Genomic DNA, 17,857 nt, shown 5'->3' with positions numbered 1-17,857 from the left:
ACATTAATGTGTCAGCACCTCATTAATCATTTATTAAACTGTAGTGTGCCTTTCCCTCTTGCTATACTCTGTGTTTTAGGATGCCTCAGTGCCCATTCCACATATACTTTGGCTCTCCCCTCCCCCTAATTTTATGATTTCTCCACAAATTGGTTTTAGCATGTGCTTTAACTTGAACATATCCCAGTCATTTCAAAATCAAAATTAGGAGAGTGTAGTATTTTTTTAGATTAAAAAATATGAGTAGAACTTGTAAGTATGTAAGTGCTCTGTAGCGATCCAAGTATGTAACTGTGGCACACAATATTCAAGGTGTATTTTTTCTCCGTTAATAATTAGGGGCATTAATATTTTGTTAGTGCAGTGTATGTTCAGTATTCCTGTATTAATGAGATTTTGCATTTAAAGAATTAAGCAGTAAGCATGTGCTGCTTCTTACAGGTGCACTATGAATAATCATTTTTTTTTCAGACAGATACATAAAGTAACCACTTTTTTTTCTGCATTTCCTGAGACTGGAAACAGTTTCTCTTGGGGATTCCTTTTATAGTTTCTTCTGCTAACGACACTGAAGAACCACACCAATGTGGTCTCTTTGTAGTAAATCAAACTCTGTTCAGGAGGTAGGTAGGAAGACACTGTTAAGTAATTCAAAATATGTTGCATCAACAGTTTTGGAAACCTGAGGAGGGAAAATTAAATGTAGATTTACTTACATAAAACTGACCTCACTAGGATTGTTTCCTCATGTTCTTCCCTAGAAAGTTGCATGTATAGAGACGGCTGCTTATATATATGTTTTTCGCAGCTTGGAGACCTAACTTGCTATTATTACTCTTGACCCATTATTTTTCCGGAATCCTATTTCTAGAAACATTCAAAAGTTTCCATTTCAGCACAGGATTGATCAGCTTCAGTGGGAAATCTGTGTGTACCGATATGGTTTTAGGATTGGGGAAAATATTTTATGTTGTAGCCATTGTTATTAATTGTAATAGTGTTAATTTTCATATGCATCTAAGCAGCCCCATAGAAGAAGATAAGGAGCTGGCGTAGATCATGGAGCTGTGACAGGCAATGCCAGCTAAGGATTTGCCTCAAAATCCCAGTTGCAAAGAATTTACAATGGTTGCAAGTGCACAAATAAGATTGCAAACCCTGAGCCACTTACTATAAGATCATATTTTATTGAAAATATCATAAACTTTATTCTATCCCTCAGGAATGCAATGGATAAATTACTTTTGAAATCCCTTTTGGAATTTTATATATAGGGCTTGGGTTTTTTTCCCCCTTAGTTTGATTTCAGAAAAACTTACCTACAGTGTTTGGTGCTTTCTTTTTCCCAAATTTCCATCTGTAAGAGCTCTTGAATCATTTATTCTGTATTTTAATATCTTTCACTTAAAACACGCACGAAAATCTATTGCCTGGAATGCCATTCCGAGGGACGGTTTTAGGATCCTTTAGATGTAAACTATTCTCTTTTGTATTCCTCTTTTTAAAGACAAAGACTTCGGGATCAGCTATGGGCCGTTTATAGCAGCGTTGCTTGCTTTACATTTTTGAGCATTTTAATCGGTGGTCAGAAATAGGTGGAAAATTTTTTCTTTAACTTTTTTTTTTAGATCCAATTCAAGTGATGAAATTGAATTGTTGTAAGTGATCCTTTAAGTGTCCCCATTTGACCAACTTTGAGAGGCAGCAGCTTCCTGAGAGAGTTGAAGCAATGTTTGCCAATCCTTGTAAAGCATTTCACCTCTTCAGAGGCTAAAGCCTCTCAAACCCAAGAACAATTAAAGCAAGAGCCTTTCAGAGTGACTGGGGAATTCAGCAAAATAAATCAGAAATCCTCTGCCGTGGCTCTGGAGGCTTGCCTCATTATAAGAGCAGATCTATTAGCCCCCTTGCCATTGTCTTTCATTTCTCAAGTGAGGTGATTCTAATTAAATTAATCTGCATGTCAATCTATCGGTGATCAATCAAAAGGGCTGAGGTCCCCCTTTGCGGCAGTGTGCTTGCGGCTGACAGGGGCTGATAATGGAGGAAGAAATAAACTGTCGAGCAAAGTTAATTAGTCAACATAATAGGTGGATTAAACAGGAGCTGCTGATTGCTGTTTCACATGTCGAAGCATGAGGTGGGAGCTGAAACTGCAATTAACAGACAATTATTATATTTGGTTGTAAGAGGTCGCATGAATAAACATATCTCTGTGGGTTTCAGTTTTTAATCCCTTTCCCTGTTTAATGTAAGGAGAAGTGTAGGTCATTTCTCCTTATTGTTTTAGTCAGAGTTCTCGAAGGCGTTGTGTGCTCCAGGCAAACGAGCAGCCAGCTGAAGGCCAAACCTTTGGCTGGGCTAAAACCCTGGGAATGCTGTACTTTCTTGGGAAAAGGCTGTGGGAGGGGGCAGCTGAATGAAAGCCAGGGAGACTATGAGGTCACTTGGTCTGAGTGGGGTGGGAGGAGACCCGGTGTGATGAGCTCGCAGCTCTGCCATGGACTTGCCCTGTGCATCCCCCCCTTTTCTCCACGATGGTTCGTGGCTCAGGCGTCCTCAGCCTGAACAGGGATTTCCTATAGGATGGTGCTTGCTGACCCTCAAGGTTGAGAGGTGTCTCTGGACACCTCTGAGCAATTGGGTCTTCTACTCTGGACCCAACACTTACCCGTTTGCCCCTGCTGGGTTGGCTTCTCTCCCGCTTTGGGCTGCTCTGGGGAGCAGAAGTGTCAGATCCTGCCTCCAGAGCAGTGCTTCTCTGTCTCCCTCCCCTCACCTCAAACCAAATCCCAGGTGTTGACATTGAGATAAGTTGAGAAATACAAATAATTCTAACGCTGGATGAATAGGGTTGTGTTCTCCAGATCAAGACCCCACTGTCAAGCGTGTGTGTGTACACAAACATACCTATACGTACTCCCTGAGATAGAGCTCGGGAGAAATTTGGGCAAGTTCAACAACGTGTAGTGACTGTACTGAGGGGAGAGCAGTAGAGAAGTGTGGGGGGAGGCATGCAACAACTCTCATTACAACTTCACAAAATACACTTTTGTTTTCTTTTATTCTGAATCGATTCTCATTTGCAATGTCAACAGCTCTATCTACTTCAGCATGGAAACTGAAGGATAATTTAGGGTGAAACACAGCTGCCCTTGTATATAGGGGAAAAAATACTTAATAAAGATCTTCTTGTTAAAGTGATGGTTAACAGTGTGCTGTCTGCCATGCAGCTACAAACTGCAATTTAACTTAAAACTGCATCAAAAGCTTGTGATGCCAAAGACCCACTCATCAATAGCGTCTCTTGTTAGATTTGTACAGCATAAGCACCAGTTATTATGCGAAATAGCTATGCAATTTTCTACAGCTCCCAGCTGTTATTTATTTAACTGAGTTTATTACACTCTGTGCTTCTTAAAAAACATACACATATATCCAAATTTTCCTCCATTTTGCTCTTGTGCTTGCAGGTTGTGGTGTCTACGACAGTCAATGTTGATGGCCATGTGTTGGCAGTGTCGGACAATATGTTTGTACACAACAATTCCAAGCACGGGCGGAGAGCTCGAAGACTCGATCCCTCGGAAGGTACGCCTTCTTATCTGGAACATGGTAGGCATATCATTTTCATTGGTTGGCATTGCTACTTTAAATGTGGATTTATTTGGTTTGTGTCTCTGGCTACTGGTTTCAAATTGTCCTCTAACACTTTATACCTTTGGGACCGGATATTTTAAGGAGACTGGCCTCCAGACCAAAGGGGGAATTTTGCAAGTAGGTCAGCACTAAACGTAGTGAAATGACAAACCAGGAGGCAAACATGGGTGCCGAGTCTGTCCTGTGTGTCAGTGAAGTGTGGTGATTTTTTTTTGTTGTTGTTGCATCTATTCAGCACCCAAAATTGGAGTCTGACCTTTTCCAAATTGCCTTGATTTTTGACTGTGCATCTAAAGAATGTTGCGTATTTTCTGAAGTGCTCAGTGCCCAAATTTCGGATTGGATTTCTTCTATCTATAGAGTGCTGAGCTCTCTAGGAGATCCAGCTGTTCCTTTGAATTGCCCTAAATGAAAGCAGAGCCCTTTTGGAAATCCATCTGCTTACTCAAGCCATGGATGAATGTTCTCTTCTGGCTCCAGCTGTGCCAGCTGAGGAAGTTGCTCTTCCCTGCATGCCACAGCTGCTTGTCTCTCCTCCCTGCTGCAGGCTATTCTCCACCATGGACATGCCAGCTAAGATGGTTGTCTGATTGCTCCCTAGTCTCCTTCAGTCCAAATAAGTTCATTTGAGTTAAACCATTTAAATAATAACTCTTTGCCAATCTAGCTTATTTTGCTGGAATGATTGAAGGAGAAATGGTGCAAGGGAATTTGTCTGGCTTTTCTGAAAGGACAGTAAACCCCGGCAAGGGTGGGATGGGGGCATGTGGCTGGAAGCAAGCCTGGGGGACGGTAATCTTTTCCGTAAGATCAGCTGGTCCTGGAAGAGAACATCTGCTGGTGACTGTAGGTGCTTAAAATGGGAGTTGTTGAGTGCAAATGTACTTTGAAAAATCTGGTTTTGATTAATGTTTTGTTTTGCTCTTTGTCCTCAAAGTTGATGACTACTACTGAAAAACAAAACAAAAACAGAGGGCATTTCACTCCCCTCTCCCTGTTCCAGCTTGGTAGAATAGCTCTTTGTCTTCAAAGCTGTTTGTAATCCTAAATTCAATAGGTGCTTGCTCCCTGTAAGAGATGTGTACCCTCAGCTTCCATTGAAGTAGTTGAGTGTAGAAGGCACCAGTCCTTTATGCTGGTTTGTTTCACAAATATTTGCCAAGGATCTGATGAATAATTAAATAGATTTTTCCAAAGAGTTTAAGGAAACCAGATAAAATTTTATCTGGGAAAGTGAATGCCACTCAGAAAAATGTTAACTAGGTATGTTAAAAGAAATTATTAATACTGAGAAATGGACAAATGTGTGGGTTTCTACTACTCAGTGGAGTTCTGTGGAAATAGCTTTCTATTCTGTTTATGCTTTCCGGCATCAGTCCTGCAAGCACTTATGCATATATTTAAGATTATGCGCACATGTGGTCCTGTTGGGATCAATGAGGCTTCTTGTGTCAGTAAAGTTGAGGGTATTGATAAGTGTTTGCAGAATCGGGTCTGTAGTTCACACTTACTAACCTAAAATTCTTAGCTCAGCAGCGTTTCTCATTATATAAACATAACTTACATCTGTATTTATTTAGCTCTAACTTTTTATGTAGGCTATGAGCCATTTTCAGCCATAATTCATGTTATAGAATTTTTTTTCATGCTGCCAACAACCTAATTTAATAAACAAACCACTGTCATAATTTTTGCTGAAATTTTGTAAGGAATGTACGAACTCTGTCTTTATTAATTAGCAGAAGGCAGAACATTACAAAAGGAAACTTCCCTCTGTTCAACTTTGTAATCTTTCCATTAAGTCTAGTCTTTCAAAAACCCACTCCTATATTTTATTTATATTCCTACTAAAGTAGATGCCATCTTTTATTATTTTTTTTTTCCCATTGCAGGCTTCTCAGTGCATGCTTTTGGTCAAGGCAATACTTACTTTCTCATACATAAATGTTCTTATTCACATGCGCGGTGTAATAGCATCTCACTTTACCACAGCTATCGTTCCCACTCCGACTACCTGAGGGATTCTGTTAGCAAAAAGAAAAAAAAAAGATAATGCTACGCTTACGTATCTACACAAACCCTAGTTACTGTGCGAACATTAAAAGTCAACATCTGCAAAATATCTCCATGTGCACATTTTGTGGTAAAGGTGATTTTTCTAATCTGCTTTCTCAGGCACCTCTCAAGCAACCTCATAAAGCAACCACTATTAAATTCTTACTTTTGAATAGCAACCTCCACACTACAAAATTGCACTCTTCCCAAAGGCTTGGTGGAGCCTTTCTTCTTAACCTAAAACCTTCAGTCCAGCTCTCCAGGAATTCTATGCACGTTTGAGTCCAAGAGACAGGGAAAAAAAAATCCAGTAACTGTTTTAAATGTTGGTATTAAATGTCTAAAACACTTAACTGAATGAAAAAAATAGGAGAAGTCTCAACTAGGCTTAATGCTATTGAATTTTGGGCAACCACCACGAACCTTATACCTGTTGGAACAAATGATAGTTGTCTCCACTGAAATTAATTTTTACTTTTCGTTTGAGTCCCAAAGTATATTATTTTTCTTCGGTTTTTGGAATTTTTATCTTGGAGAATATCTTCAAGTGTAAGTAGCAGAGACAGTTTGTTTGCCTTTCCCCTTTCCAGCTTTTCTACCTCCCTCAGTGGGAGGGCAGATTGACATAAACCGTATCTGTAAATGGTGAAATGGGAAGCTAACGTAGTCATGGCTAGTTTGTCTCTGGTTTATTGCTCTGGTGAGCAACTTCTGATCATAGGTTTTTAGATGCTGTGATCTAACTATGATATGCCCTTGACCAAATATATTGCCGTGTACTTTTCTAGATGTTTAACTCCTTAACACAAATATCCGATGGCAATAGAGAAGAATGCCTGACTGTGTGAGGGCTGGGGAAAGGGGAGAGGGGATGCAGCAAGGTGTGCTGGTTGCCTAGTTTAGTTAGACAATATCCAGCTGATTTTTCCTTACAAAGTTGTGTTGGGACATGCCGTTCTTAAACACGGAGTTACAGTTTATATGACACCTCAAAGAGACTTTGGGTGCCAAAAAGCTGGAAAGAAAGCTTTACCTCCTGAGCCACTCAGGAGCCTGGTGTCTCCACATTCAGGTTTTACCATCTCATTAGCAGGTAGCCTGGATTATTTTTGGGACATCCGACACATCTCTATTTATATCTTGCTTGTCAGACAGTAAAATGAAAGTTCCTTTTTGTAGCTCGTCTCTCAGAATATAACTAGGAACCTCGATCATGGTTTCATATCCACACACTGTCCTCCTTGAAACCAGAGGATTAAGAAGCTCGTATTTCAAACAAATATATCTATCTTTCAAAAGTAATAGCTGGCAGAGGCCAATTATTTCATACATCTCTGTGTGGTATAAATAGGGTAAGCCACAGTAATCTGTGGTTTTCAATAATTATCACTTTTTCATTTCATTTCATTTTCATCCAACAAATAGTTGGATCCTTACTTGTTTTATATTTATGGTAAACCAGAAAGCTGGTGTGGTTGACCTTTCTAAATTGTACATATAGAGTAAGATGTATAGTGAAGAGCCAATACACCCCAACCAGTAGAATGTATTTCAGCTTGTAGTTCATCCCAGGGTGTCAATTTTAAAAGCAAAATCTTTCCAATGCAATTTAAGTGACTAGCTTATGGAAGGGAGGAATTCTGACAGGGTTTGCAACAACCTTTTTCAAGTTTACCAGCATGAAGTCCACCGCTGCAGATGTCTGCAAAGTTTCCCGTTAAAACTCTCATATCGCTGCAAAGTAAAAATTCTCTTTTCCCCCAAATCTTTGAATGGCTTTACAAGAATGTAAAGCCAATTGCAGCATCAGTTTCTCTATTATTTTTCCTCACTGGCAGAATGCAATGCCCTCGAAAAATGATAGTCCCTGAGACCCTGTCAGTTTGCATGCTCTAACACTTTATTATCTAATGATCTAATATGCAACAAGGCAAAGAGGGGGTGCTTATCACCCTGACAGGATGCCTAAGAGAAGTGACTAAATTACTTTATGTACCATTAGCGCTAGCTGCCACGGTGAACTCACTGTGAGCATTTATGCAAATATTCCTGAATACATTCAAGTAGCCTTGTCAGGCAGACTACTGACAAGCAGCTTAAATGCTTGGGGTTTTAAAGGGACAGTTTTATTTCTTTTTCTTTTCCTTCTTCCTCCTCCTCCTTCTCCTCTTCCTCCATAGGAGAGTGCTGAAGAATGAGGTGATGGTGAGGTTTGCTGGCGATTTGGTTCTGAGTCAGCTCAACAGCAGCAAAAGATGGAAGATGCAGGGTAGAAATAGGGACAAATTATAAGACATGATGTCAGAATTTGCAGATGGAAGCAGAGACAACCATGATTTCTAAAGCAAAGTCCTGCCGTTATTTTAATATGAAATATACGTAAATCACTGTGTGTGTGTGTATATATCTGAAATAGGTCATTATATAGCAAAACCATTATTTGTGGCTGCCTTATACTGGAAATGATGGTGCATGCCTGGATTATTTGATCACTCTATTGTGATACCTGAGCCAGTCAAGCTTTTACAATGTTGTTTTAGTCCATGATAGTAATGAGTGATTCAGACCGTTTGCTGTCTGCAGGTGCAAAACCTCCTACAGTAAATGAAGAGTAGTAGTTACTATGCCTCAGCTGAGTACGTCAGGTAGATCCTCTTGCCAGCAGTGGGGCATTTAAAGAGCTTTTGTTTGCCAGTCCTGGGCAATCTGAGAGCCCACAGTCACCATGGTAGGCACATTGACAGATTTTCCACTAAATCTTCAGGTTTGAAACCAAAAATGATGGCTAGGCTGCATCTTAGTTGATTAGATATTTTCTATTTAGGTTAATACAAAAGGAAAGTTTTTCCCCACCTTACAAACTATTTCAAGAGGATAATCTGTAAAATAAAGCTTTGAGACTGACTGCCTTTAAGCATCATTGTTATCTAGTCTGACTGTAACAGAATTGTTGAGAACGGTCTTTGTATACCTTGAATTTACCCGCGCATGCTGGGCACAGCAGTTGATTCCTGAAAGGTGCTCAGCAATCTGGCTTAGTGACCTGGTTCTTGTGCTGTAAGTGGCTTTGCCACAACATTAACCACTATATTTTTGGCAGTGTGGAGGATCATGAAGAGGATGCCCCTATCAGCTCCATTTTAACCATTTCAACCCTGAATCCCTTGGTGTTGCATGTGTCCATGCTAGTTGATGAAATTGTTAATACAAGACAGGATACTGACTGAAGCGAAAAATATTAGCAAGTTGAGAAAGATTAATCTTCAAAACTTGATACATTTTACCCTCAGATGGTATAGGTTCAGATTCTTAATTGAAGTTAGGGACTACTGCATTCAGAAACTGGCCAGATTTAAACAAAGAAACTTTAATGTTTGACTTGTTTCATCTAGTGGAAGCACCTGTTATATCTTAGTGGTTCACTTAAGAATGTTTTCGAGATTATGTGAAAAATATAAACACACAAGCTTTTTTTCCGTATAATTTTTTTCCATATCATTCCATACAGAGAAATGCAGTGGGCTTGATTTATTATTTAGAAGGGAAGTATTGATAAAAAATATTAGGATTCTACCACTCTACTTGAGGGGATCTTGTATGTTATTCTGAGTTACGTCTGCTTTCTAATTTATTTTCTATGAGGGAATAATACCTAGGGTTGTTGGACATCTTTATGCATACACAAGGGAAAAAATGTGACTTTCAGAACATTGCACAACATGGATAGTAATAACAGTAAGTGAGCCTTGATATACTGAAGGATTGCAAAACTTCAAGCTGGAAATCATTTTCTTTACTTTTGCCAAGTTGTCTTTTTCATATCGGTTCCTTCATAAATGCAATGACTCATAAATTCAGGCAATTTTTTACATAATGGCTTGTTATGTGTTCTTGGAGCTTGACCTCACCGAGCGTAAAATATTAACCTCTTCGCTGCCCTGTGGACTTACTGTATGTTTCTAATATAAGTGAGCACACCAGGACTGGATTAGTCCAGTATGTGTACTCAGATGGAGTGAGAGCATTTATCCCTCTGAAGAGACAAAACGTGTCCAGAAAGTCAAGGCGCTTCACTTGAGAGAATTTGTAGATAAAGACTCCAGTATGATCTCAACAAGATTTTAACTCTGGGGACTATTGAAATAAGTTGCCAAAACTGTGGCAGGTTCTCTGCAGGTTGCAAATGTTAAGTCAGTATGTGGTATCTTCCTAAAAAGTATACAGCAAGTTGGGGAGTGGTTAAGGGTTTGAGTAATTCCTCACCCAGGAATTGTGGGGTGAGGTTCTCTGGTGGGTGCTATGCAGGATGTCAGGCTGTGTGATTGAAATGGTCCCTTCAGGAGTAAAATCTTGGGCTCCATCAGATTAGCAAAACACAGCAGAGCTCAGATTCGGACAGCTCCAATTTAGGGAGCCAAAACTGTGTTAACCAAATTACGCCCCACTGAATTATGCTGATGTCTTTTTTTTAATCTTCTCCAGAGCAGAGTAGCTGTCTGCAGGCCCAGACCCCTGCTTCTTCTTTGGATATTACTGAGAATTTCACAAGAACTGGGTGGGTGGGTAGGTGGAGCTGCCCGTCTCACAGCCAGTCACGTCAAAGAGAAAGCAGAAAATCTTCTGTTTCTATTTGTCTAGGTCATAAATCAGCCATTAAGGAGAGGTACTCAAAAGCTTAGAATATTTGGCTACAGCAATTTTGATATTTCAAAATTTATTTTTAGTCTGAGGCTAAATGAAAACAAGATTTAAATGATTTTCTGAGAGGTGGATTTTTAATGGTTGATTTGGGCGAGGAGATTCCAGAATTTCAGTTCTGCCATTAGGCTGTAGGCATTTCATGAAGTTGGAGGTTTGAGTTTATGATTTTTGTCATTATTTAAACATTATTTCATAACATACATGTACTAACACTGCTGCCACCATGTCACAGGAAACTTAAGAGATACCATTTGAAATATTCTAGTCTTTAATAAAAAGGATTGCTGTTACATAATGCTCCTGAAAAGTCAAGTTTGGGTACTCCAATTACCACCGTTAGAAAGGATTCTTGCTTGACAGTCACTTATCAGGGATCTAGTGTCACGTCTAATTGAAAAAGGAAAAAAATGCTACAGTGGAAGCAGGAGACACCTTGATTTTAAAAAGAGAAGGTGTGGCAGTTTCTACCCATGAGCATCTGCCCTTTATGTTTTTCAAATAAATGAAAAATAAAACAGCCCTTCCCCCCAAATATCTAAACGATGTCAAGCTGCGATATGTTGTTACCCTCTATTGTTACGAGGATGTCATGAATTCATGAAAAAATAGTACCTGGATGAAGATAGAGCACATTTTGTGAATTTCCCAGAGGAGCTTTCAGAACTGTGCTCCCAAAATTGCGAAAAGAAGAAAACATGGGGAAAACTGTCATTAAAATTTGATACAGATTTGTGTGAAAAAAACCTGTTTTGTTACAGCAAGCAGATAAGGGAGGAAAGTTCAGATGGAAATTCTCCAACCACCACGAGACTTGACTCTTATTTGGAGAGTTAGACCAACCACTTTCAGAAGGTTTGAGGTTTCTCTCCAGACCTCAGAGGAATCGGAGTACAGTTATGCAAGCAGAAAAACCTTAGCTACTCTGTTTGGCAGAAACTTCACAGCTACCAGTATAGGAGAACGTTCAGTAGCACTCAAATAGGCAATGAATATTCATAGATAATGAGCATTCATTACATTTCAATTTGCTTTGCTGGCCACCATGTCACTAATACAATGGCATCATAGGGGAGAAGGATGACATTAGAATTAGAGAAATGTTTGAGAGATGCTGCACCGTATGGCAGTGAAGTTTTGCCAGACGTTGTTTTTCCAACCTTCCAAAATGTGCACACCAGCAAATGACAAAACATTATATTATTGTAATACGATTAATATTATTTGGGAACAAATTTTTCTAACTTAGCTTTTTTATTATAGGATACCTTTATTGTTGTTATGTTGGGAAAAGATGTTTTTTCACTCCAGTCCCCTGCTGATTTGGGCAGAGTACAAAAGAAAAGGACTTTGTGAATTGTGGTTTGTAAATGAAGACCAAGAACTAGTGATTTTTTGAGAACTCATCTGGATGCCGTAAAAGGTCATGATTATCAAAGAACAGTGTTCAGAGCAGTTTGCAGGTATCTGGACACTTCCAAATGTTTCATGTTAGGCACCCCAGTATTTAAATACCCCAAAGCAATCACTGATTATGAAAGGTCTCTGTTCCCGAGGAACTTCTGTCCAAAGCTGTGAATCAGCTGAGTGCTAACAATCTCAGGATTAAAGTTTTGTTTAGATGAAAATTTCCCACCAAATTGTCATTTAGAATATTCTGATTAGAAAACTTCACAAATAATGAACTCAGTCAGTATTTTGTGCATCTCGGGCTGCACATCTTCTTACTGACCTGAGAGAAGACCGGTGTGAGCATTCAAGTGTCTCTCCTACTGTCCATTGCAGGGTGCCTGCCAAGTGTTTCCCCAGCAAAATGAGTGTTTGACAAAGCTCCTCCACGTCCGAGGAAACGAGTTAATAGCATAAACCAGGAAACTGATGCAGCAAATGGAGCCCACCAGGGTGGGACGTTTGGAGTGGTTATTCTAATCTGGGTTGCCATCTGAAGATTATTAATGTTAGTAGTAAAGAATAAAAATAAACTACTAATAATTAATATTGGAATGGAGACAGGCTTTGTGTTTGGCCCAAATCCAGACTACAAGATTTTCAGGAGTGCGTGGCATTGCAAGAAGTGTGCTTTCATTAAAGCCAGCAGTACAACTTCATAAAGTGTTTTTTAAAATCCTAGCCCAAACTGTTTGCTGAGCATAACCAGAAAGCTTTGTGTGTCACAATTAGTCCTTTCTGCTTTCCCACCTTCATTGCATGGATTTATAGTTCTCTTTGTGACAAAACAAATCTTTAGCGTGAAAGTGACTGTAATATAAGCAGTGCTGGTCTATGACCTCATTGAGCAAAGTGAATAGGGTTAGGAAGTTTATTAAAAGGATCAAGAATAAAGTTTTATGAAAAACTTGTCTGAAATTTAGCAGTTTAAATTTGTTTCTCAAAAGTAATTCAAACATTTCTATCTGCAAGTTAAGGTACAAGGGCCACTGTGAGATGCTTAACAAGATACTGTCCTTCATGAAGTGGATGTTTAGGACTTTCTGAACTTCTGAGCCATTTTTATGAGTCAAGTGGTCACCCAAAAGTGTAGTACCCCAAAGCAATCTTTTTGGAAATTCTTGGACCTAAAGCCAAACTCTCAAAGCGCCAAGGTGCCTAGAGCTGCAGGTAGGTGTTTAGCGGGACTTTTAAAACTCTGGCTACGGAGTTTCTGTGCCTGTCTGCCAGGTACTTTGAAAATTCCATTAGGTGCTTACTGGAGCCACTGGATAGCTGAGTGCTTCCAAAAATCTGGTCCCAAATGCTGCAGGAACCTGTGTGCTTTTTACTGTACTACTGTTGAAATGTCTGTTAGCAATGGGAATACATAGAAATTCAAAATTAATTATGTTTGGTTAATACCATGTCATTATGGTTTTGTAGCAACTCTCTCAGAGGTTCTGTATCTATCCCATGAAAAAGCAAAGTGCGTTTCCCGCAGAGGTCCCTTTTGGGTTGTGAAATGGCAGCAGACGTGCTAGATCTCCCTTTCTGATGGAGACTGAACAGACAGCTCGCGTTGCTCTTCGCTGAAAACCTGGGCTTGCATATGGAATTCATAGGTTTGGTGTTACCTGATCCACGCTGAGAGGGAAGGGCAGCACTTGGAGGTAAATTGCACGCCTGACCACAACGCTGCTCATCTTTCCAGCTGCAGCTTTAGTCTGTGGGTTGGGGTTTGAGGTCACAGCACTTTGCTGCGGTGCATTCAGGTGAGAGCATCGCTCCACTTCCAGGGCTCTTTGAGGAGATGAAGGGAGGGGAAAAACTATTTCTGACCAGGTTTGGCTCTCTGAGCCACTGGAAGGTAAAGCAACTCTGCTTAGGGGCCCTTTGGGGAAAATTATCCCCTTCCTGGGATTGTGACCTTGAAGGCAACGGCGAGTGCTGCCTCCTCATTCAGCCCTGAGCCTGAGCAGAGGTGTATGCTGGAAAGCCCAGAGTCAGATGCCTGTTCAATTTCAGCTGCCAAATATTTTTTATGGAGTTGCTTCTGGCTGCTTCCTATCTATGATATTGTCTTGCCGAGGTCCCTTGGTACTTTCGGGAGCCAGCGCGGAACTCCCGGGTCTCTCCAGGCTTCCAGAGGTGTCTGCCCATCTCTGCTCATTGTACAGTGGAAAGAGGATCCTAATTTAGGCAGACTGAGTCACCCGGCCAGAACTGGAGTCTGACTTTTTACATGCTGCAGTGCCTTAGGTAGGTGGGCTGAATATGGCCCTGAATAAATAAATAAAAACATAGCATGACTTTATCAGACACATTGAAAGAACAACTTCTCCAAGCATTTGTAGGCTTGAGTCCAAAGTATTCACTCCTCAGATTTTCAGCGTGTTGGTTTTATGTGGTGTCATTGCTGGACAGATACTATGAACTATAAATATATTTTTATGCTTGTGTTTTTGCAAGTAAAGCCTAAATGGCTGGGAGGGGGTGCTTGACCTTGCATTCAGAGCAGCACAAAGAACAGAGGAGGAAACAGTCTGAAAGACACTGCACAGGAGAGACAAGGGGGTCTCAGTCTTCGCAACACAATCAGGGCTTCTGCTTGCAACGCAATTCAGGTTACGTCGCCTCCATTGCTGTCCCACTGCCATCACAAACATGGGCTGAGTATTACATTGCATTCCTGAATCAAACCTCAATAATAATAACATCAACAACAACAATAATAACAATAATAATAACATAATATCATAAATATAATTTTTTTTTTTTTTTACTTTTCCTAGCCACCCTTCCCATCCCAGGTAGTCTTAAGCTTGTAGTGCATTTCTGGCCAGGACAGCAATTCAGTTAAACCTTCTGATCACCGGGATGCTTTTCTTACAGAAGAGCCAGATTCCCCACCTTTTCCCTTGGCCCAGGGCCTGGAAACCTGAGGCCGTCCATCGGACCTTGGTCTCTCCGTTGGCGGCTCTGCATAACCTGTCACAGAGACAGCCTGAGCACGGTTTTTGCATGTGATGAATATGGATCTTTGCTGCATCTGGCAGGCTGCAACAATGAATGCAGAAGACTGTCATTAATAGATAATAAAAGCAGAAAGCAACATTAATGGGAATAAGCTTTTCTTTTACTGGGACTGATTATTACATTTTTGTTCTTGGCCTGTGACTAGGTAGAGCTGCAAATAACAGCTACCAATGCTGTGTGCACGCATGTGTTTTGTTGTTGGCTGGTTTTTAATCTGGAATATTTAACCATGAGATCTTCAAAGTGTGATTGTGTCATACATTCTCATATACTAATAGATTTCAAAGATGAAGAGCCTTGCTGCTTTATGTTTAGTCATGCCTTCATCTATAAATTTATGGCAGTATTATGGTTTAATGAATTGAACAAGTCCCAGAACAACAACAAAAATGCTTTTTTGTTTGAATTTAGATATTGCATACTTTGTTCTTCAAACAAATAATAAAACCAACATGTTTCTTTAGTGGTAAACTTCAGGCTAACTTCATCTCACGTTACTAGTCAAGTACTCGAGGATATGTGTGTGCACATATACATATGTGTGTGCGGTAAACAGGCGCTTTCAGTCATGGTGCTAGACGTAGGCTGAACATTCGTATTCCGATAGCGATAGGCAAACCTCCGAGAACAGATGGAGCAGAGTTCAGCACAAAGGTTTAATCCTATCAGGATGATTCCTGTATGGCCATCTGGATAATCCGGCGCACAAATTCAGTGCCTGTTAAAAATACAACGTAGGCCAAGATTAGCGTCACAGATTTTCCGCTAGACTTGTTCATATTTGACTTTATGATTCTCAGACTCCAGAAAATTGCATTAGAGAGCAGCCTGTGATTTGTGAGAGAAATCAGACGAGGAATAAGAACTCTTAGGGTACTTGAATTTCCCTTGAAGAAACTGGATTACAGGCGCTCCCTGCGCCTGCCGAAACCGCTTTGTGTTTTTACGCGGGTCATTCTGTTTCTGAAAGACGATTACTGTGAGCTCTCTGTTGTGGGCAGACTTTCTCAATTCTGCTGAACAAAGAGATTTCAGCTAAATATTAATTTTAGTTGGGGTTCTTGTTTTTGTCAGGATGAAATAAATTCTTTGTTTGCTGTAGAATTAATCTCAGGTGAACTCCCGATTGTTGCGCTATATAATATAGTGGGGAGGTTAAACTGATTTGGGGGGGGTGTGGAGTTCTGTTTTTTTTCTTTGTGATAGTGAAAGATTCCATAAAAGTTTAACTGATACTAATATTTAGTTTGGGGGAGTGAGAATTTAGATTTAGATTGAACTCTACATTTTGTCGGGAACAGTTTCTGTGTATCATCGACTGAACCTTGCCAGCGTGGCCATAACATACCAGTATCCATCTGAACATCGCTGCTGTTGTGCTCGGGATGCTGAGCTTTTTATGCCTTGCAGGGATGGAACACTGTGGCTCAGGAGCTTTTATCTAGTCCTATGTTCTGACTCTGGAGAGGTTTGCTGTGAGAGATTTACAGTTTTGTTAGGGTACTGATGGAAAATAAGAGAGAGAAAGTGAGACCAGGGTGATGGTGAAACATGAATTTAGAAATAGCACCCACCTGCCCTTCTGTTAGGTTGGGATTCAGAAAAACAGTAAACCACAGGGTTAACATTAAGCAAATGACTGGTTCCATCCTATAAAATGCTTTGCTGGTTCAGGACCTTAGTTAGCAGCACTGAAGGACCAGTCAGTTAATTTAAGTAGGTTTTGGGGTATGCGAGCTATGCAGTGATGTTTGTTTTGACAAACTTTTAGGGTTGATTTATATTACACATTTTGGGCTTCCATTCGCAAGGTTGCCTTCATCCTCACCCAGAAATTGCATCAGTGCAACTATTTTTAAACTTCAGTGCACTTAAACAGATGCAGTCTCCTTTCTGGACATGCTTATTGTTTTTAAAATAGTCATATTGGCTTAGCTGGACTCTATAACTTCATCAACGGAAGTGAAATCAGTAGGAAGCCGTTGAAATCGAAATGAGAGAGGCATATGGGATTTTTTCATTGTTTTACTAACACAGCTTTTAAAGCCCACATTCAGATAAAACGGTGCAATCCTGTGCGTATATCACACCTTAGTCCCCTGCATGCTATTGCCTTTGGCTTCCCGTCTTTTAGGAACACTGTTCCTGCACCTTTGCAAGTGACCCCATGGGATGGAGGAAGGAGTAAAGAAATAGAGGTGCAATAATTAGGTGGCTCATAGAAAAGCATTTATCTTACTTGGGGTCAAAATGTGCCTGTGCATCCCTGAGGGAGGAGAGCACGCTGCAGCAGTCACTGGCTTGGTGCTTGGGTCTGAGCAAACGTGTCCCCGGTTGTGGAGCTGCCAATATTTGGTAGGCCCTGTGCGACATTCCTGGATGCGCTGTTTCTTCTCCTGATCCAGTGTGTGTATATCCCCCGTGCAACCAATTTGCCCAAGATAACAGAGACCGCGTCAGTGCTGGAGCTGAGTAGCTGCATTGGTTTAGGCAGAGTGCTATGTTTGGCCAAGGCCACCCCCAGCAGTTTCCTCATGGCTGACTCAAAATGAAAATCTTCCAACTTTGGGGCAAAAATAATGAATGCAAAAATTGTAGCTTAAAATCTGCTTGAAATTGCCTTGAATTAAAAAAAAAATCAGAGCAATGCATCAAAAAATTTCACAATAAAATTGTTAGGCTTCTTGAAATGTATATATATAAATTTATATATTTATATAGAGAGAGTGCACATCTATTTTTTCAAGAATAATAATGTATGTATTATTTATTTTTATAGATATATTCATGTTTTGGCTGAACCTATATATTGAATTTAACCACATTTTTAAGCATTTTTGCAACATTGCATTTTTCTTGGGGAATTTATTATTTGCCAAACAAATATGACAGAGTTCTCTTTTGGAGGTCAAGTTTTACTGACTTGCAGCGAGATGCTCAGGACTCTTACTGTTTTATTAGTTTTTGAAAAGCAGGT

General features: G+C 40.1%; 1 protein-coding gene across 14 annotated transcripts in view; it reads left to right on the top strand.

Annotated features, from left to right (window-relative positions):
• The window catches only part of EBF1 (EBF transcription factor 1), a 279,211-nt gene that overhangs the window by 180,829 nt on the left and 80,525 nt on the right, over nt 1-17,857 (top strand). For 8 of the 14 annotated variants that reach the window (XM_059825511.1, XM_059825502.1, XM_059825509.1 and 5 more), the window contains exon 8: nt 3,474-3,615. In XM_059825511.1, coding sequence (XP_059681494.1) covers nt 3,474-3,615 — 142 coding nt within the window. The remainder of the gene's footprint in view (nt 1-3,473; nt 3,616-17,857) is intronic. The other 6 variants (XM_059825508.1, XM_059825513.1, XM_059825507.1 and 3 more) reach the window with 1 other exon arrangement.

The sequence above is a fragment of the Gavia stellata genome, chromosome 16 (genome assembly GCF_030936135.1).
Source record: "Gavia stellata isolate bGavSte3 chromosome 16, bGavSte3.hap2, whole genome shotgun sequence".
In the NCBI taxonomy this organism is placed as follows: domain Eukaryota; kingdom Metazoa; phylum Chordata; class Aves; order Gaviiformes; family Gaviidae; genus Gavia; species Gavia stellata.
This window is presented reverse-complemented; position numbering and strand designations above follow the sequence as displayed.